Genomic DNA, 22,229 nt, shown 5'->3' on the forward strand with positions numbered 1-22,229 from the left:
GTCCAGGGTGGTACTCTTAATTATAATTACTCCTGGTCACTATCTTCAGGGCGAGTGGTGACCGGAGGTGCAGGGGTGAGGCGAGTTTCAGGGCGGTGATTGGCAGCCTGACATTGTACTACTGCAGGCTTGTGAGCTGTTCTCAACTCTCGAAAAGTCACCGCTGCAGCCAAGCTCTGAGCTGTGAGACTAGGACTGCGGAGGAGACTTCTTCCAGAAGCGAGATTAACTTGGTAGCACGTGATTAGTAGTGCAATACCAGCATGCCGATCTGCACTCACTACCACCATCATTGCTGTGCTCTGAACACTAAGCTCTGCTATGTCAGTCTAACGCTTCATTCATATGTCCCTGTGTTAGACATCTGAAGGAGGCTTAAACTGACATAGCAGAGCAGTGTATCTAATCCCCATCATGTGTAATACAGCCCGAAAAGCTGTGTACCTAATCCCATCATGTGTGATACAGCACCCAGTGGCATGTATTTAATCCCATCACGTGTGATAAACCCACAGTGCTGTGAATCTAAGTGAGTATAATGTCTATTATCTGCAATGCAGCCCAAAGAGCAGCCTTTCTAATCCCATCATGTGTGATACAGCACACAGACATGTATCTAATGCCCACGTGTGCTGCAGCCTGCAGAGCAGCATATCTAAACCCTTTATGATGTGATTCCATCATGTGATATAGGCTGCAGTGCCACGTATCAAATGCCATAATGTATGATACAGCCCACAGTGCTGCATATCTATAGAAACATAGAATATTAGAGTTGGAAGGGACCTCCTGGGTCATCTAGTCCAACCCCCTGCTCAAAGCAGGATTCACTAAATCATCCCAGACAGATGTCCATCCAACCTCTTTTTAAAGACTTCCATTGACGGGAAACTCACCACCTCTTGTGGGAGCCTGTTCCACTCGTTGATCACCCTCACTGTCAAAAGGTTTTTATTAATATCTAATCTGTGTCTCCTCACATTCAGTTTCATCCCATTGCTTCTAGTCTTTCCTTGTGAAAATGAGAAAATCTAATCCCATCATATGTGATAAAGCCCACAGTGCTACGTATTTATTTTCATTATGTGTGATAAATCCACAGTGCAGTGAATCTAATGCCCATTATGCGTGATTCAGCCCACGGAGCAGCGTATCTGATCCCATCATGTGTGATACACTACACTAAGGGTACCTTCACACTTAGCGATGCAGCAGCGATCCGACCAGCGATCTGACCTGGTCAGGATCGCTGCTGCATCGCTACATGGTCGCTGGTGAGCTGTCAAACAGGCAGATCTCACCAGCGACCAGTGAACAGCCCCCAGCCAGCAGCGACGTGCAAGCGACGCTGGGCTTGCACGGAGCCGCCGTCTGGAAGCTGCGGAGACTGGTAACTAAGGTAAACATCGTGTATGGTTACCCGATGTTTACATTAGTTACCAGCGCACACCGCTTAGCTGTGTGTGCAGGGAGCAGGGAGCCGCGCACACTGAGCGCTGGCTCCTTGCTCTCCTAGCTACAGTACACATCGGGTTAATTAACCCGATGTGTACAGCAGCTACATGTGCAGAGAGCCGGAGCCGGCAGCACAGGCAGCGTGAGAGCTGCAGAGGCTGGTAACTAAGGTAAATATCGGGTAACCACCTTGGTTACCCGATGTTTATCTTGGTTACAAGCTTACCTCAGCTGCCAGATGCCGGCTCCTGCTCCCTGCTCGCTTCATTTCGTCGCTCTCTCGCTGTCACACACAGCGATCTGTGTGTCACAGCGGGAGAGCGCCTTTGAAGAAAACGAACCAGGGCTGTGTGTAACGAGCAGCGATCTCGCAGCAGGGGCCAGATCGCTGCTCAGTGTCACACACAGCGAGATCGCTAATGAGGTCACTGCTGCGTCACAAAAAGCGTGACTCAGCAGCGATCTCGGCAGCGAGTTCGCTGTGTGTGAAGCACCCCTAAGCCTTCTATCTAATCCCACTGCGTGATACAGTCCATGTATCTAATCCCATTTTGTGATAAAATACACTAAACCCTGTATCTAATCTCAATGCATAATACAGTATCTAATCCCAGTGCGTTATACAGTCCATGTATTTAATTGCATCCAGTGTGATACACTCCACTGAGTCTTGTATGTAATCCCACATCATATGCGATACACTACCCTGGGCTCTGTATCTAATCAGAGCATGTGATACAGTCTGTGTACCTCATCCCAGCTCATGATACAGTCCACGTTTTTAATCCCAATGCGTGATACTCTAAGGAGCAACAACTAGCAGGTTCAGCGTTGTCGGTCGTCCTCGCTGACACTGTCCACATGTCAGAATCACATTGCAGTCACTAAACAAAATATCTCCGCACTGTGATCCTAAAATTCATCCTCCCTTATCGTTTAACAAGAGCCCAGAAGAGACGGGGAGGAGACATCACTCACATTTACTGCATTCATAATACAAGCTAGCCGTACATTACATTTTCATGTCAACATTCAGCAGCTGCTCCCCCTAGTGTTGAACAATGGAAAATACGAAACATTGTAAAATTATTTTTTTAGATTTATGCCATTCAATATTTTTTTTTTTTTAAATTAGTGAAAAAATATTGTTGATGGCACATTGCCCTTAAAGGGAATCTGTCACCAGGTTTTTCCCATATAAACTGCGGCCACCAGCAGTAAGGCCTTATATATAGTATTCTAGAATATTGTATATAAGAGCTCAGGCCGCTCTGCATAACATGAAAAAAGACCTTTTATTATACTTATCTATGAGGAAGTCAGGACTGATCGGCGTCATTGGTCCTGATCTGGCGCCTCCTCACTTCCTGCTTTGTGTGGATGATGCATCCTATATCATCCACGCAGTGTCCTGCATTGCGCTCCTGCCCACGTCTCTCTGCCCTGCCGAGGGCAGAACAAAGTATTGTAGCGTGCAGGAGCAGGGAAAGGTGAAAGACTGCCTGCACATGCGCACTACAATACTTTACTCTACCCTGGGCAGGGCAGAGAGAAGTGGGCAGGAGCGCAATGCAGGACACTGCATGGATGATATAGGATAAGTCAGCCACATTCAGCAAGAAGAGAGGAGGCGCCAGACCCAGACCAGAGACGCGCATCGGACCTGGCCACCCCGCGGGTGAGTATAATAAAAGCTGTTTTTCATGTTATTCATGGAGGCTTGGGGACATATATACAGTATTCTACTATGAACACCACTTCGCCCCCCCCCTGACGAAGGCTATTGCTGAAACGCGCGTCGGATGGGACTTGGCGCCATTCCAGCTTGTAAGTAAATGTTATACTTTCGTTAGCCATGACTTCTTTGCCTCGTTTATGCACTTCATGTTGCTGATGCACATGGTATATATCTTGTCATATTTTGACATACTTTTCTGTGATTTACCTTCTATTTATGAGGCTTGTTACATGGGCTTTTAAACAATCAAGCACATGCACTACTTTCTGCTGGTTTGGTATGCCATCTAGTGCACCTTCTCTGTCATTACACCCATCTCTTTTTAATGTGTATTTTTCTCAATTAAGATTTATTATATATATACTTTTTGTCTCCTGATCCTTTTTGTGATTTGGTTTTTAGTATTCTACTATGCTTTATATAAGGCCTCACTGATGGCGGCCGCACTTTATATGGGAAATACCTGGTGACATGTTCTCTTTCAGTAGGGCTGATTTATTCTAGCTGACAAAACACAAAACCTTTAGCGGTTTCAGAGAACCATATTGTATTTTCAAACCTCATTAGACTCGTTTTCAAAACCAAGTTAATTGACAATATTTATATAGACACAAACTCACCTCGGTGGAGCCCAGTCGTGCCGTGTACAATCTAAGAGGGTGCCTACATAAGTCTTATTTCTCCAAGTCACATTAACAACTAACATGCCTGTGAAAATAAAATAAAATAAAAAAAATTATTACAGATTTACAGGCAAGATACAATGTTAGAATTTTAGGTAAAGAAGAACGTTTTGACAGCATGGTTAATAGATAGCTGTTAGAGAATTGAGGAACGTTTTCATTACGATTTTACTTTTTTTTCTTTTAGCTCAGCAGTGGTAAAAAAAAAATAAAAAAAAAAAAATGTAACTTTTTTTTTTTTGCTGCCACAATTGATCACGTACCCTCGCTCTAGTAGAGGTCAGATATGACTCTCACTAAGCAAAAAAATAGTCGCCGCAACACATTGTGCATAGTGTTAGTTAAAAAAGTATTCTCAGAGAAGAAAGTGAGTATTTACATCAGGATTTTATTAAAAAAAAAAAAAAAAATGTTTAACCATTAAAAACAAAGTTCTGAAATATTCCAATTTTCAGTGGTCAGAACTGCACAGATAATAAGCTAATGATTGAGCATTCCTGCAACTCATCACTTTGCAGACTGGGGCAGAGTCAGCAGAGGATGAGGGGGTAATACCAGCTCCACTGCCCGGATGGAGATTTAGGCAGCAGAGCACAGCAATACTATACATATATGTACAGTAACTCACAAAAGTGAGTACACCCTTCACATTTTTGTAAATATTGTATATGTTTTCACGGGACAACACTGAAGATATGACACTTTGATACAATGTAAAGTAGTCCATGTACAGCTTGTATATGCCCGGAGTCATACTTGTGTACGACTCGAGTGAGGATCTTATCGTCCAGACCGGCCAGTTGCTCTCCTGAGAGGAGCGTGTCAGCTTCATGTATTTCTATGCAGCTGACATGCTCCTGTTAGGACGAGCCAACGGCCAGTCCGGGCGATGCGATCCTCGAGCGAGTCACACACAAGTGAGGAAACTGCGTATGACAGAGCCTTATTCCAGTGGCGAGAACAGCTCAGTAGCCTGGGACTAGTAGTTCAATACTTGGCTGCCGACTTGCGCTCACTGCCGCTGTTAGCCTGCAGTCCAAACAACATGATGCTGTACTCTTATCACTTACTGAGCTCTGCTATGTCAGTGCAAGCCTCATTCAGACGTCCCTGCATTACAAACATCAGAAGAGGCTTTACGGCTGACAAAGCAAAGCCGCGTATCTAATTCCTGATCACGTGTGGTACAGCCTGCTGAGCAGCATATCTAATCTCATCATGTGTGATATAGCCTGCACAGACACGTCTCTAATCCCAACATTTGACACACTCCGCGTCTCTAACCCCAGCAAGTGATACACTCCACCTCTCTAACCCCAGCACGTCATACACTCTGCCTCTCTAACTCCAGCACGTCATACACTCTACCTCTCTAACCCCAGCACGTGATACACTCCGCCTCTCTAACTCCAGCAAGTGATACACTCCGCCTCTCTAACCACAGTACGTGATAGACTCTGCCTCTCTAACCCCAGCACGTCATACACTCCGCCTCTCTAACCCCAGCACGTCATACACTCCACCTCTCTAACCCCAGCACGTCATACACTCCGCCTCTCTAACCCCAGTGCGTCATACACTCTGCCTCTCTAACCCCAGCACGTCATACACTCCGCCTCTCTAACCCCAGCACGTCATACACTCCGCCTCTCTAACCCCAGCACGTCATACACTCTGCCTCTCTAACCCCAGCACGTCATACACTCCGCCTCTCTAACCCCAGCACGTCATACACTCCGCCTCTCTAACCCCAGCACGTGATACACTCCACCTCTCTAATTCCAGCACGTCATACACTCTGCCTCTCTAACCCCAGCGCGTCATACACTCCGCCTCTCTAACCACAGCACGTCATACACTCTGCCTCTCTAACCCCAGCGCGTGATAGACTCTGCCTCTCTAACCCCAGCACGTCATACACTCTGCCTCTCTAACCCCAGCACGTGATACTCTGCCTCTCTAACCCCAGCGCGTCATACACTCTGCCTCTCTAACCCCAGCACGTGATACTCTGCCTCTCTAACCCCAGCACGTGATACTCTGCCTCTCTAACCCCAGCGCGTCATACACTCCGCCTCTCTAACCCCAGCACGTGATACACTCTGCCTCTCTAACCCCAGCACGTCATACACTCTGCCTTTCTAACCCCAGCACGTCATACACTCTGCCTCTCTAACCCCAGCACGTAATACACTCCGCCTCTCTAACCCCAGCACGTAATACACTCCACCTCTCTAACCCCAGCACGTCATACACTCTGCCTTTCTAACCCCAGCACGTCATACACTCTGCCTCTCTAACCCCAGCACGTCATACACTCCGCCTCTCTAACCCCAGCACGTCATACACTCCGCCTCTCTAACCCCAGCACGTCATACACTCCGCCTCTCTAACCCCAGCACGTCATACACTCCACCTCTCTAACCCCAACACGTCATACACTCTGCCTCTCTAACCCCAGCACGTCATACACTCTGCCTCTCTAACCCCAGCACGTCATACACTCCACCTCTCTAACCCCAGCACGTCATACACTCCGCCTCTCTAACCCCAGTGCGTCATACACTCCGCCTCTCTAACCTCTGCACTTGAGACTCGGCCTCTTTAACCACAGCACGTGATAGACTCGGCCTCTCTAACCTCAGCACGTGATACACTCCACCTCTCTAACCCCAGCACGTCATACACTCCACCTCTCTAACCCCAGCACGTCATACACTCCGCCTCTCTAACTCCAGCACGTCATACACTTCGCCTCTCTAACCACAGCACGTGATAGACTCCGCCTCTCTAACCTCGGCACGTGATAGACTCCGCCTCTCTAACCCCAGCGCATCATACACTCCGCCTCTCTAACCACAGCACATGATAGACTCCGCCTCTCTAAGCCCAGCATGCAATGCCCAGCGCCTGACACACTCCACGTCTAACCCAACATACGCAGTTTTTGGTGACCTTTTAGTCACCATAAACTGCATGCTTTTCTTTCCCCAGCACAGTCTATCAGCTTTCAAATTTGATGTGCACACATTGCTTTTTTTGGGCTACATTTTTCTGCTGACCACAAAAATGGAGAATGTCAATTCTGTTTGCGTTTTGCACCTATTGGTGATAAAAAAAAAAAATGCAGTCAAAAAAACGCATGCGTTTTTTGCCACAAGATGAGTTTTTTGTTCAGAGGGTGCATTTTTCTAGTTACGACAAAACTGTAGTGTGCGGCCATACCCTTATCCATTTGCAAATGCCCAAAATGGGAGGGGAGCAGTGATGACACATGCGAGCAGATCCCACCTACTTTTACAGCAGTAGTATTTTTGAGCTACCATTACACTAGGTTTTCATGGCAAATTTTAGCAGCTGCTCCCATCAGTGTTTAAAAATGGAAATATGAAAACTTTTAAAATCACACTTTATACTGGAGAATCTGATGACGGATCTGCTTGAAGTAATTTCTATTGCAATTTATGGCAGCTGCTATAAAGCAAACAGGCAACAAAGAAAGGAAATGAATGCAGCAGCCTGGACCGATGTATATAGAGTTAATATAGAGTTCCAAGTTATAAGATTAATGCATTACTCTTATGACTTGGAACCTAGTCTCATATATGTAAATGATGTTGTGTTCAGGTGAGAGAGGACCCGGTGCCGGTCCTGTATCTTTCTTATCATACTGGGACCGTGACTATGCGTGCGTGTAACTGGCATTGGTCTTAGGGGTACTTTGCACGTTGCGAGATCGCTAGCATCGGCTAGCGATGCCGAGCGTGATAGTACCCGCCCCAGTCGCAGATGCGATATCTTGTGATAGCTGTTGCAGCGAACATCATCACTACGGCAGCTTCACACGCACTTATCTGCCCTGCGACGTCGCTCTGGCCGGCAACCCGCCTCCTTCCTAAGGGGGCGGGTCGTGCGGCGTCACAGCGACGTCACACGGCAGCCGTCCAATAGAAGCGGAGGGGCGTAGATGAGCGGGACGTAAACATCCCGCCCACCTCCTTCCTTCCGCATTGGCGGCGGGACGCAGGTAAGGAGATGTTCCTCGCTTCTGCGGCTTCACACACAGCGATGTGTGCTGCCGCAGGAACGAGAAACAACATCGTATCTCCTATTGGTGCGACATTATGAAAATGACCGACGCTACACAGATCACCGATTTTCTACGCTTTTGCGATCGTTTATCGGCACATCTAGGCTTTTCACGTTGCGACGTCGTTACCGGCGCCGGATGTGCATCACGTTTGATTTGACCCCAACGATATCGCAGTAGCGATGTCGCAGCGTGCAAGTCTTTCATTCAGTTAATCTCTGTATCATTAATTGTAGAGTTGCCTTAAAACGCAATTTGCCAGTTCCGCTAACACTTTAAAAACTGCCCCATTACAGATTAGAGCCTTAAACCAGCATTAAAATAACATGTGCGTTTGCATGAAACAAACATATAGTGCTGTGAAGTCATGGTTTATCGTCACAATCACCAAAAAAATTCCACTTTTTTAAATGTATTTTGTCAACTGCAGCATTTTGCTGAGATTTTGGGATCATCAGTACAGTAGACTGAGATATAGGTAATGTACGCCCAGCCTACGGTCCACACTGCTGCTTTCCTAGCTTACATTCAGAAAGCAGATGGTGGCACAGCTGGAGATGGCGGCCATCAGCGGAGTAAGCAGGTACGCATTAGCCAGGTTTCCCTCAGACGGCACATCACCCGCGGGAATCCTGTACATTAGTTCACACGCTCACCAGTGGCGCTGAACATCTGGTGATAAAGCCCCGACTGAGCCCAGGTAATTGTTATAGAATGTGATGCTAATTCTGGAAATACGAAAAGTGACAGAAGAGCCTGAGAGAACACCCCCAGTGCAGGACGCCAGCCCCGGCTGTATGTACGGATGGTGGACGACTAACGCTTCTATTTTTTTACATTAGAGAACAGGCAACTGCTATCATAGCATAATGAAAAGTAGTGAACTTTCTGTTTATACTCGCAGAGTGTTTCAAAAAGAAGGGAATTTTGTTTACTTACCGTAAATTCCTTTTCTTCTAGCTCTAATTGGGAGACCCAGACAATTGGGTGTATAGGCTATGCCTCCGGAGGCCGCACAAAGTATTACACTTAAAAGTGTTAAGCCCCTCCCCTTCTGCCTATACACCCCCCGTGCTCCCACGGGCTCCTCAGTTTTGGTGCAAAAGCAAGAAGGAGGAAAAGATTATAAACTGGTGTAAAGTAGATTCAATCCGAAGGAATATCGGAGAACTGAAACCAAACAACATGAACAACATGTGTACACAAAAAAACAGGGGCGGGTGCTGGGTCTCCCAATTAGAGCTAGAAGAAAAGGAATTTACGGTAAGTAAACAAAATTCCCTTCTTCTTTGTCGCTCTATTGGGAGACCCAGACAATTGGGATGTCCAAAAGCAATCCCTGGGTGGGTAAAATAATACCTCGTAATAGAGCCGTAAAACGGCCTCTTCCTACAGGTGGGCAACCGCCGCCTGAAGGACTCGTCTACCTAGGCTGGCATCCGCCGAAGCATAGGTATGCACCTGATAGTGTTTCGTGAAAGTGTGCAGGCTCGACCAGGTAGCCGCCTGACACACCTGCTGACCCGTAGCCTGGTGCCTCAAAGCCCAGGACGCGCCCCCGGCTCTGGTAGAATGGGCCTAGAGCCCTGAGGGAACCGGCAGCCCGGTAAGCTTCGAGAATTGGTTCCTTGATCCACCGGGCCAGGGTTGATTTGGAAGCCTGTGACCCTTTACGCTGGCCAGCGACAAGGACAAAGAGTGCATCCGAGCGGCGCAGGGGCGCCGTACGAGAAATGTAGAGCCTGAGTGCTCTCACCAGATCTAACCAGTGCAAATCCTTTTCACATTGGTGAACTGGATGATGACAAAAAGAGGGTAAGGAGATATCCTGATTGAGATGAAAGGGGGGTACCACCCTTGGGAGAAATTCCAGAACCGGACGCAGAACCACCTTGTCCTGGTGAACATCAGGAAAGGGGCTTTGCACGACAACATTGCTAGCTCAGACACTCTCCGAAGTGACGTGACTGCTACTAGGAAAATCACTTTCTGCGAAAGGCGTGAGAAAGAAATATCCCTTATTGGATCGAATGGTGGTTTCTGAAGAACCATCAGCACCCCGTTCAGATCCCAGGGTTCTAACGGCCGCTTGTAAGGATGAACGATGTGACAACCCCCTGCAGGAACGTGCATACCTGTGGAAGTCTGGCTAGGCGCTACTGGAAAAAACACAGAGAGCACTGAGACTTGTCCCTTAAGGGAGCCGAGCGACAAACCCTTTTCCAGTCCAGATTGAAGGAAGGACAGAAAAATGGGCAAGGCAAAAGGCCAGGGAGAAAAACCCCGAGCAGAGCACCACGACAGGAAATTTTTCCACGTCCTGTGGTAGATCTTGGCGGACGTTGGTTTCCTAACCTGTCTCATAGTGGCAATGACCTCTTGAGATAATCCTGAAGACGCTAGATCTAGGACTCAATGGCCACAGTGTCAGGTTGAGGGCCGCAGAATTCAAATGGAAAAACGGCCCTTGAGACAGCAAGTCTGGTCGGACTGGTAGTGCCCACGTTTGGCCTACCGTGAGATGCCACAGATCCGGGTACCACGACCTCCTCGGCCAGTCTGGAGTGACGAGGATGGCGCGGCGGCAGTCGGCCCTGATCGTGCGTAACACTCTGGGCAACAGTGCCAGCGGAGGAAACACATAAGGGAGTTGAAACTGCGACCAATTCCGAACTAAGGCGTCTGCCGCCATAGCTCTGTGATCGTGAGAGCGTGCCATGAATGCCATGACCTTGTTGTTGTGCCGGGACGCCATTAGGTCGACGTCCGGCCTCCCTCAGCGGCAACAGATCTCCTGAAACACGCCCGGGTGAAGAAACCATTCCCCTGCGTCCATGCCCTGGCGACTGAGAAAGTCTGCTTCCCAGTTTTCGACGCCCGGGATGTGAACTGCGGAGATGGTGGAGGTCGTGGCTTCCACCCACATCAAAATCCGCCGGACTTCCTGGAAGGCTTGCCGACTGCGTGTTCCGCCTTGGTGGTTGATGTAAGCCACCACTGTGGAGTTGTCCGACTGAATTCGGATCTGCTTGCCTTCCAGCCACTGCTGGAACACTTTTTTAGGGCAAGATACACTGCCCTGATCTTCAGAACATTGATCTGAAGCGAGGACTCTTGCTGAGTCCACGTACCCTGAGCCCTGTGGTGGAGAAAGACTGCTCCCCACCCTGACAGACTCGCGTCCGTCGTGACCACCTCCCAGGATGGGGGTAGGAAGGATTTCCCATGCGATAATGAAGTGGGAAGAAAGCCACCCCCTAAGGGAAGCTTTGGTTGCCTGAGAGAGGGAGACGTTCCTGTCGAGGGACGTCGGTTTCCTGTCCTATTTGCGTAGGATGTCCCAATGAAGAGGACGCAGGTGAAACTGCGCGAAAGGAACTGCCTCCATTGCTGCCACCATCTTCCCCAGGAAGTGCATGAGGCCCTTCAAGGGGTGTGCTTGACCTTGAAGGAGAGATTGCACCCCTTTCTGTAGTGAACGCTTGTTGATCAGCGGAAGCTTCACTATCGCCGATAGGGTATGAAACTCCATGCCAAGATATGTCAGCGATTGGGCTGGTGTCAGATTTGACTTTGGAAAATTGATGATCCACCCGAAACTCTGGAGAGCCCCCAGAGAAGCGTCGGGGCTGTGTTGGCATGCCTCTTGAGAGGGTGCCTTGATCAGCAGATCGTCCAAGTAAGGGATCACCGAGTGACCCTGAGAGTGGAGGACCGCAACTACTGTAGCCCTGACCTTGGTGAAAACCCGTGGGGCTGTAGCCAGGCCGAACTGCAGTGCCACGAACTGAAGGTGTTCGTCTCCTATGGTGAAGCGCAAGAAGCGTTGGTGCTCTGGAGCCACCGGTACGTGGAGAAAAGCATCTTTGATATCGATCGATGCAAGGAAATCTTCTGGGGACATTGAGTCGATGACGGAGCGGAGGGTTTCCATCCGGAACCGTCTGGTCTATACGTGTTTGTTGAGCAGTTACGGGTCCAGGACAGGACGGAAAGACCCGTCCTTCTTTGTAACCACAAACAGGTTGGAGAAAAACCAGTGACCCTGTTGCTGAAGAGGAACAGGGACCACCACTCCTTCTGCCCTCAGGGTGCCCAGCGCCTGCAGAAGAGCCTCGGCTCGCTCGGGAGGCGGGGATAACCTGAAGAATCGAGTCGGGGGACGAGAGGCGAACTCTAACTTGTAACCGTGAGACAGAATGTCTCTCGCCCAACGGTCTTTTACCCTTGGCAGCCAGGAGTCGCAAAGGCGGGAAAGCCTGCCACCAACCGAGGATGCGGATTGAGGAGACCGAAAGCCATCAAGAAGCCGCTTTGGTAGCGGCACCTCCGGTGGTCTTTTTGACTTAGACCGCCATGAATCGGAGAGCCCTTGATCTATTCAGAGGCCTTTTGGACGAGGAGAATTGGGACCTGCCCGCGCCCCGAAAGAACCGAAACCTCGACTGCCCCATCCTCTGTTGGGGTATGTTCGGTTTGGGCTGGGGTAAAGATGTATCCTTTCCCTTGTATTGTTTGATGATTTCATCCAAACGTTCGCCAAACAGTCGGTCGCCAGAAATTGGCAAACTGGTTAAACGCTTTTTTGGAAGCAGAATCTGCCTTCCAGTTCCGTAGCCACAAGGCCCTGCAGAGTACCACCGAATTGGCGGAAGCAACCGCCATACGGCTCGCAGAGTCCAGGACAGCATTAATAGCGTAAGACGCAAATGCCGACGTCTGTGTGGCTGCGTCAATTTGCGCTTGACCTGCTGAGATAGCTTGTAGCACCCTGATTTAAAATTACACTCCTGCACAAATGCTGCATACCCCCCGCATAAAGCGGTTGTGAGGCCACCAGGGTCCCTGCCTGGGTCTGTCAGAATTTGTCCCCCTCTGCAGCATTCAAGGAGCTGACAGGAATGGCTGCCGGCTTCTGAGGAGAGGACAGTGAGGGGGATGGAGTATGCAAAGCATGCTCCAGCCCTCAGTGCTGCTCATCCTGTGCAGCGTCCCGCCCTTCCCCTGCTTGTCAGGGCTGTGGGCGGGAGGAAGAAAGACTAGGCCGCAAAAGCCGGGGACTCGAGTAATAAACGCGGCCGCCGTAAAAGCGCGGCCGTGCGGAAGTCCCCGGCGCACTACAAGTCCCAGCTGTGCCTCAGTGTCAAAACATGGCGGCGGCGGTCAGCGCGGTAGTCTCCCTACATAAACACACTCAGCGATGCTGAGTGTGTAATGGCACGGCTGCCGGCGTCCTGAGAGAGGAGGAAGCCGTGGGCGTGACCCTTAGAAAGTGCGGGAACTGGTGCCTCACAGTGCAGTGAGGGGAGTGGAGTATGCAAAGCATGCTCCAGCCCTCACTGCAGCTCGTCTGTAAAGCGTCCCGCCCTTCCCCTGCCTGTCAGGGCTGTGGGCGGGAGGAGGAAACACTAGGCCGTACAAGCCGGGGACTCAAGTAATGAGCGCGGCTGCCATAAAAGCGCGGCCGCGCGGAAGTCCCCGGCGCACTACAAGTCCCAGCCGCGCCTCAGTGTTAAAAACATGGCGGCGGCGGTAGTACGGTAGTCCCCCTACATAAACACACTCAGCGACGCTGAGTGTGTAATGGCACATTAACCCGGTCAGCGCCGCGGTCCCCGGTGCACTAGCACACCCAGCAATGCTGGAGTGTTGCTGTGCGCGGTCCCCACAGGGACACAGAGTACCTTCAAGTAGCAGGGCCATGTCCCTGAACGATACCCGGCTCCTATCCAGCAGAGTCTTAGGAGCTGTGGATGGAGCACGGTCTCAGTGCCTGGAGACCGGTAAGATCCCACTTCACCCAGAGCCCTGAGGGGGATGGGGAAGGAAAACAGCATGTGGGCTCCAGCCTCCGTACCCGCAATGGATACCTCAACCTTAACAACACCGCCGACAAGAGTGGGGTGAGAAGGGAGCATGCTGGGGGCCCTATATGGGCCCACTTTTCTTCCATCCGACCTGGTCAGCAGCTGCTGCTGACCAATCTGTGGAGCTGTGCTGTGCGTGTCTGACCTCCTTCGCACAAAGCAAAAAACTGAGGAGCCCGTGGGAGCACGGGGGGTGTATAGGCAGAAGGGGAGGGGCTTAACACTTTTAAGTGTAATACTTTGTGCGGCCTCCGGAGGCATAGCCTATACACCCAATTGTCTGGGTCTCCCAATAGAGCGACAAAGAAAGTTGTGTCCCCAGGCGCCGTCTAATAAATGAGACTGAGCATTACACACCCTTCACGGGACCAGCCCTGGAGTCTCTGCCGCTGTTCCTGATGTCACATCAACATCATTGCTGCAGCCAATCAGTGAGCTGTGTGGGCTGTGCAGGCTAGATAGGCAGAGCCGCTGTTCTCAGTAATTGGCTGCAGCGCTGTCAACTCGAAATCGGCACTGCAGACATCAGTTAACCCATTCCTGACCGCGGGCAGTAAAGTTACGTCCTATTTTAACGTGACTTAACGACCAGGGACGTAACTTTACTGCCTAAACTTCATTTGATTGCCGTGGCCATAGCAACGGCTTTCAAATGATGTCCCCTGCTGTTTCTTACAGCAGGGGACCTTTGCTTGACCCCATCGACGATCGTTGTGATTGGCTGTTCAAATCTGAACCGCCAGCCACATCGTTCGCACTGATTTCGGCTTAAACAATGCCTAAATCAATGCGATACTGTGAAATCCTGCTATGAGGTGCCGCAGCAGCACATCATAGCTGGAGCTCAAACATGCCGCCCCCAGCCCCTGCAGCACTAATTGGAGCGATCGTGCTATGATGCGCAATCGCTCCAATCAGTGTGCAGTGGGGCGGTCTGATCTGCAGGTGGCCGCCCTTCCCAGGCCTGTGCTGGTCTGGAGAGCCGTCCCCAGCATGTCTGCAGCATGCACTGGATGGTACTTGTAGTACCACACCAACGCTGCTGCCGCCGCCACCGCTGATATCACCACTCCTGCTCAACGTGATTATTGCGCTCCCCTTGTAGCCCGTGTGCGCTCCCGCGATGTCCTCTGCACGCTCCCGTGATGGCCCCTGTCCGTGCCCCCCTTCCCCTGCGATCTGCCCCCCCACGCCCCGATCTGCCCCCCGACATCCCGATCTGCCTGCCTCCCCCGTGATCTCTATTCTGCTTCTGCAGCTCCTTCTCCGGTCTCCCCCTCTGCTCTCCCCCCGATGTCCTCTTACCTGTCTTCACCGGGTCGTTTGAGGTCTTCACTGGCCCGATCACATCTGCCTCCATCGCTGGGTCCTTCCTGGGTATTCTGCTGAGCTGTCCAACTTCCTGCCTGCTGCTCCTGTAAAGCTGTCCATCTCGCTGCCTTCTATTCCTCCTGCACTTCCTCTGGTCAGTGATCCTCCTGCTAATCCTCTGGGTACTGTGAGTATAATTTTTTTTTTCCTGTATCCCCTGTCCATTTTTACACCTCGTCCGTCCGTGCGTCCCGCCGAGCGCTGATCAGGGATGCAGATAACGGATCTGCATCCATGGTCAATTTTTGGAGTGACTTTTTTTTTTTCCGTATCCCCGACGCTTTTTGTATCGCATCCGTCCGTGCGTCCCGCCGAGCGCTGATCAGGGATGCACATAACGGATCGTCATCCTTGCTCAATTTTCGGCGGGACTTTTTTTTTTTTCCGGATCCCCGACGCTTTTTGTATCTCATCCGACCGTGCGTCCTGCAGCGGCCAATCAGTGCTCGATGTCTGTGCGTTTGAAAAGTCAAATGGCCTTCCTTCTCTTCAGAGCCCTGCCGTGCGCCCAAACAATTACTTGCCACCACATATGAGGTATCTGCGTATTCGGGAAAAATTGCACAATACATTTTATGGTGCATTTTTTCCCTGATACTGTTGTAAAAAAAAAAAAAAAAAAAAGAAGAAGCTACCTGGTTGAAGCAAAAATTTTGCGGTAAAAAAAACCCCAAAAAAACAATTTTCACGGTTCAACGTTATCATTATCAACTTCTGTGGAGCCCCTGGGGGTACAAGGGGCTCACCAAACATGTAGATATATTCCTTGAGGGGTCTAGTTCCAAAATGGGGTCATTTGTGGGGGAGCTCCATTGTTTAGGCACCATAGGTGGTCTCCAAACGTGACATGGTATTCGCTAATGATTCCAACCAATTTTGCTGTCAAATGGTGCTCCTTCTCTTTTGAGCCCCGCCATTCGCCCAAACAATTACTTTCCACCACATGTGAGGTATCTACGTACTCAGGAGAAATTGCACAATACGTTTTATGGTGCATTTTTTCCTGATACCCTTGTGGAAAAAAAGCTACCTGGTTCAAGTAACAGTTTTGTGGTAAAAAAAAAAAAAAAATTGTATTCATGGCTCAACATCAACTGCTGTGGAGCCCGTTGGGCTCGCTAAACATCTAGATAAATTCCTTGAGGGGTCTAGTTTCCAAAATGGGGTCACTTGTGGGGGGAGCTCCATTGTTTAGGCACCTCAGGGGGTCTCCAAATGCAACATTACATCAGCTAATGATTTCAACCAATTTTGCTGTCAAATGGCGCTCCTTCTCTTCTGAGCCCCGCCATGCGCCCAAACAATTACTTTCCACCACATATGGGGTATCGTCGTACTCAGGAAAAAATGCACTATAAATTATATGGTGCATTTTTTCCTGATACCCTTGTGAAAAAAAGCTACTTAGTTAAAGCAACAGTTTTGTGGTAAAAAAAATATTTTTTTCTTTTCACGGCTCAACGTTATAAACTTCTGTGAAGCCCCAGGGGTTCAAAGTGCTCACCAAACATCTAGAAAAATTATTTGAGGGCTCTAGTTTCCAAAATGGGATCACTTGTGGGGGAGCTCCATTGTTTAGGCACCTCAGGGTGTCTTCAAACCCGACATGGTGTCCGCTAATGAGTGCAGCTAATTTTGCTCTCAAAAATTAAAATGGCGCTCCTTGCCTTCTGAGCTCTGCCATGCACCCAAACAATTGATTTTTACCACATATGGGGTATCAGTGTACTCAGGAGAAAATGCACAATAAATTGTATGGTGCATATTCTCTTTTCTCCCTTGTGAAAATGAAAATTTTATGGCTTAAGTAACATTTTTGTGTTAAAAAGTGAAATTTTCATTTTTTCCTTCCACATTGCTTTGGTTCCTGTGAACCACCTAAAGGGTTAATAAACTTCTTGGATGTGGTTTTGAGCAGTATGAGGGGTGCAGTTTTTAGAATGGGGTCACTTTTGGGTATTTTCTGTCACCTCGGCCTCTCAAAGTCACTTCAAATGTGATGTGGTCCCTAAAAAAGATTGTTTTCTAAATTTTGTTGGAAAAATGAGAAATGCTGATGAACTTTGACCCCTTCTAACTTCCTAACAAAAAAAATTTTGTTTAGAAAATTGAGCTGATGTAAAGTAGACAAGTGGGAAATGTTATTTAGTAACTATTTTGTGTGACATATCTCTCAGATTTATGGGCATAAATTTTCAAAGTTTGAAAATTGCAAAATTTTAAAAATTTTCGCAAAATTTCCGAAATTTTCACAAACACATAAATTCGGCCTAAATTTACCACTGACATGAAGTACAATATGTCACGAAAAAACAATCTCAGAATCGCCAGGATCTGTTGAAGCGTTCCAGAGTTATAACCTGTCAAAGTGACACTGGTCAGAATTGCAAAAAATGAAGTGAAGGGGTTAAGGGTATGTCCGCACGCGGCGTTCTGGCTTGTCAACTAAACTGCACACTTTTGACAAATGTAAACATTGCGTTTGACAAAAAGAACACGGTCAAAACGCATGCGTTTGGATCGCTTTTTCCTTGTGTTTTGGACACTGCATTTTGACACTGAGAAGTCAATGGGTGGAAAATATTCACAAAACGCAATGAAGAATGAACATGCTGCTTTTTTTTAGCCAACGATTTTGACAAATATTTGTCAAACAAAACGCTGCCTAACAAAAAAAAAACTCAACCTGCAGATGGAAATTGTGATTTCTCATAGACTTTGCTGGGGAAGCAAAAAGCATGCAGTTTGTCATTGACACAGTGCAGTTTAAAACTCAACCAAAACACAAGAAAACGCAACGTACGCACATAGCCTTACAGTGGCAGAGACTCCGTGCTAGACCCAGGGAGGACGAGTAAACACAATCTGCATATGGGGGACGGAGAATGGAAAATCAACTGCAAAAGCGCTACTGGCAGTCAGTGAATGGCAACATTCATGTCTATAGGGGCATGCACATTTGTGCCTCTTTGATGGACTATTCTCCACCCAGAAAGCAATCCTGCAATATATCATGTAGGTTGGAGGACACACCAGTTCCCCTCCTTTTCCTCCCCTGATGTCAAGAAACCTCTGTGTGCCACTATACAAAAAGGCACACAACTGTACAGTGTGGCCCAGAGCAGGATACAAGCACCGTATTACTGATCAGCCGTACTGGATCATGTAGCTGGAAGGCACGTCCAACATATTAGGGAACAGCACACCTATGTGATCGTGTGTGCACCAGCTTCTCAAGGTGAACTCAAATGTTCCTATTCACTGCTTATTAAGGCTTACTCAGATGTGCGGGGAGTGGGGGGGGGGGGTGACTGACTGAGTGTGGGGTTTCCCTTGCCAGTCCAACATCCTAAATTACATGCTCATGAATTGCCATCTAGTGGGTAAACTGTAGGGATCAGTTATTTCTGATCCTGGTAGTTATGTAGCTTTGTATTAATGGGGTTAGAAAAAAAAAAAAACCAAAAAAACGTGGATTGTCCTAGAGATTGGTTTCTTGGCTAAAACAAAATTGCAGTAAAATTTACAATGTATTTCAAACATGAATTCCAAATATGAAAAGGATTGGAGGCACTCACTGTCATAGCAAGTAGATTCTTTATTCAAACTTCATACATCAGGGGAGGGAGTGTAAAGCACATCCGGACTACGGCTGCCGTTTCGCACCAGCTGTGGTGCTTCAACGGGTCAACGGGATGGACCTGTTGAAGCACCACAGCTGGTGCGAAACGGCAGCCGTAGTCCGGATGTGCTTTACACTCCCTCCCTCCCCTGATGCATGAAGTTTGAATAAAGCATCTACTTGCTATGACGGTGAGTGCCTCCAATCCTTTACATATTTGGAATTTATCGTTTGCTAGTGCTGGGAAGAGCACCGCCTGTCTTTGCATACTTCCATTACAACAAATAGAGCGATTTATGTAATCATGCTATTCCCGCTAACATAGCGGTGAAAAACACTGTCATATGAGAGGACAGTGTAAAAAGTTCACGCTTTATATATGGGTATTTCAAACATGGGTTTTAGTGCTCAGGATTTTTAAAGGCCATTTCCATCTGAGCCATAAATGGTTGAGATGCTACCTCTGCCCAGGCTCTGACCTCTGGAGGTAGAGCTACGAAAACAGATAAAAGCAGCTGAGATGCGTGGTTTCCATAACGCTCATAGAAAATAATGGGCGTTATGGAAACTGTGTAGCTGAGCGGCTCTCAGCTGTTTCCAGAACTGCACCTCAGAGTAAAGGCCGCTTTACACGCTGCGATATCGGTCCCGATATCGCTAGCGTGGGTACCCGCCCCCATCTGTTGTGCGACACGGGCAAATCGCTGCCCATGCCGCACAACATCGCCCAGACCTGTCACACATACTTACCTGCCCGGCGACGTCGCTGTGACCGGCGAACCGCCTCCTTTCTAAGGGGGGCGGTTCGTTCAGCGTCACAGTGACGTCACAGCAGCGTCACTGAACCGCCGCCCAATAGAAGCGGAGGGGCGGAGATGAGCGGGACATAACATCCCGCCCACCTCCTTCCTTCGCATTGCGACCGGGAGGCAGATAAGGTGAGGTTCCTCGTTCCTGCGGCGTCACACGGAGCGATGTGTGCTGCCGCAGGAACGAGGAACAACTTCGTTACTGCTGCAGTAACGATTTTTGAGAATGGACCCCCATGTCACAGATGAGCGATTTTTCACGTTTTTGCGACGATGCAAAATCGCTCATAGGTGTCACACGCAACAACATCGCTAATGCGGCCGGATGTGCGTCACCAATTCCGTGACCCCAACGACTTCGTATTAGCGATATTGTAGCGTGTAAAGCCCCCTTTAGTCTTATACAGATAAGATGGAAATAAACCTCTTAAGGACTAATTCAAAAAGCAATACTACATGCATGGGGGCAGTATAGAGTAATGTAATGCTTCTAGGAAAAAACACTTCCATAATGTCCACAGAGGCATCATCGAATTCCTTGTGAACTGTATGCAAAAAAAACAAAAACAAACCCTTATATACAAGTATGTCGCCATAGTCTAGGGGAGGAGTAAAATGGCTCCATACAATTATGCTATAGCATATGCTTTGCAGAATATCAGCTCTTCGCATATTTGCCAGAGATCAACTTTGTCAGCCGTTAGTAAATACATTTTAAATAGAATCTGTCACGACTGTCTGCAATCTGAGAGCAGCATAAAATGTGAGCACAGACTGGTCCAGTGTGGTGTTCCTTACTGGGCTCCCTGCCATAGTTTTGATCAATATAAACCCTCTACTGTCTGCTGCAGCTCTGCCAGTCCTCGCAGTGATGAGTCAACTCACAACAACCAGTAAGTGACCCAGCGTTAGGATCAGGGTTTCCGCTCTTTGCTTATAATGTTCAAAAATGGTGCAGCAGAAACTGGTGACACATTCTCAGTAAATGGGTTGCCCCTGGAATAATATTAAGTTCCCCAATTGGATGCATTAAGATAGAGATTCATACCGCAGCTTCTGGGCCGGGGGGACACACACAAAAGTGTATACAGACATGACAACATGGGATCACTATTGATCCGTTCTGTGAGGTAAAACATTTTCCACTTTGTGTTTAAACAGGTTAATAAGCATCAGATCTCTGCAGCCAGATCTACTGATTAAAATGTCCTTTGTTCGTTGGATGACCCCTTTATTCTTATCATCCTGACACTAAAGGGGCCTTTACACACTGAAACTTTCTAGCGATCCCACCAGCGATCCCAACCTGGCCGGGATCGCTACAAAGTCTCTGGTGAGTCGCTGGTGAGCTGTCAAACAGGCAGACCTGGCCAACGACGCAACAGCGATCCGGACCTGCAGAACAACCTAGCTAGTCATTGGGGACGTTGTAAAGCAGCTTTTTGAAAGGGAAGTCGCTAACGAAGTCGCTGTAAAGTCCCCTTTACACACTGAGACTTTCTAGCGATCATGCTGCACAGCGGGAAACAAAGGACCAAAGAATGGTCCTGAACAATTTGTAGCGATCAGCAACTTCACAGCAGGGGCCAGGTCGCTGATGTGTTTCACACACTGCAATGTCGCTGGGGAGGTCGCTATTATGTCACAAAACCGGTGACGTTACAGCGATGTCGTTTGCGATGTTGCAGTGTGTAAAGCCACCTTAAGCCAGACTGGAAAGACAGCCTGTAAAGCTGGTGTCACACACAGCGACAACGACGTCGCTGCTACGTCACCATTTTCTGTGACGTTGCAGCGACGTCGCTGTCGCTGTGTGTGGCATCCAGCAACGACCTGGCCCCTGCTGTGAGGTCGCAGGTCGTTGATGAATGTCCAGCTTCATTTTTTGGTCGTCACTCTCCCGCTGTGACACACACATCGCTGTGTGTGACAGCGAGAGAGCAACGAAATGAAGCGAGCAGGAGCCGGCACTGGCAGCTGCGGTAAGCTGTAACCAGCGTAAACATCGGGTAACCAAGGGAAGACCTTTCCCTGGTTACCCGTTATTTACCTTCGTTACCAGCCTCCGCCCTTGCTGCCAGCGCCGGCTCCTGCTCTGTGCACATGTGGCTGCAGTACACATCGGGTAATTAACCCGATGTATACTGTAGCAAGGAGAGCAAGGAGCCAGCGCTAAGCAGTGCGCGCGGCTCCCTGCTCTCTGCACTGTGACATGTAGCTGCAGCACACATCGGGTTAATTAACCCGATGTGTACTGTACCTAGGAGAGCAAGGAGCCAGCGCTAAGCGCGGCTCCCTGCTCTCTGCACATGTAGCGACGTTATGATCGCTGCTTCTGCTGTGTTTGACAGCTAAGCAGCGATCATAACAGCGACTTACAAGGTCGCTGTTACGTCACCGAGAATGGTGACGTAACAGCGACGTCGTTGTTGCTGTCGCTTAGTGTGAACCCAGCTAAAGAATGGCTTCCATGCTGGCAAGAGTCATCCTGTTCTTGTAATATCTGAATGGCCTTCCATGTAGTACTAAATTTCCCCTGCAGGCAAGATGCCTGGCCAGCCATCCTTTCTTCTGGAATAAACAGCTGTTTGCTA

At 48.8% G+C, this 22,229-nt stretch overlaps 1 protein-coding gene across 2 annotated transcripts in view; it reads right to left on the minus strand.

The window, feature by feature from the left end:
* The window catches only part of LOC142303842 (zinc finger protein 609-like), a 147,653-nt gene that overhangs the window by 21,148 nt on the left and 104,276 nt on the right, over positions 1-22,229 (minus strand). For both annotated transcript variants that reach the window (XM_075345631.1, XM_075345630.1), the window contains exon 4: positions 3,814-3,901. In XM_075345631.1, the coding sequence (XP_075201746.1) occupies positions 3,814-3,901 (88 nt within the window). The remainder of the gene's footprint in view (positions 1-3,813; positions 3,902-22,229) is intronic.

This window comes from Anomaloglossus baeobatrachus, chromosome 4 (genome assembly GCF_048569485.1).
Source record: "Anomaloglossus baeobatrachus isolate aAnoBae1 chromosome 4, aAnoBae1.hap1, whole genome shotgun sequence".
NCBI classification, from domain to species: Eukaryota; Metazoa; Chordata; class Amphibia; order Anura; family Aromobatidae; genus Anomaloglossus; species Anomaloglossus baeobatrachus.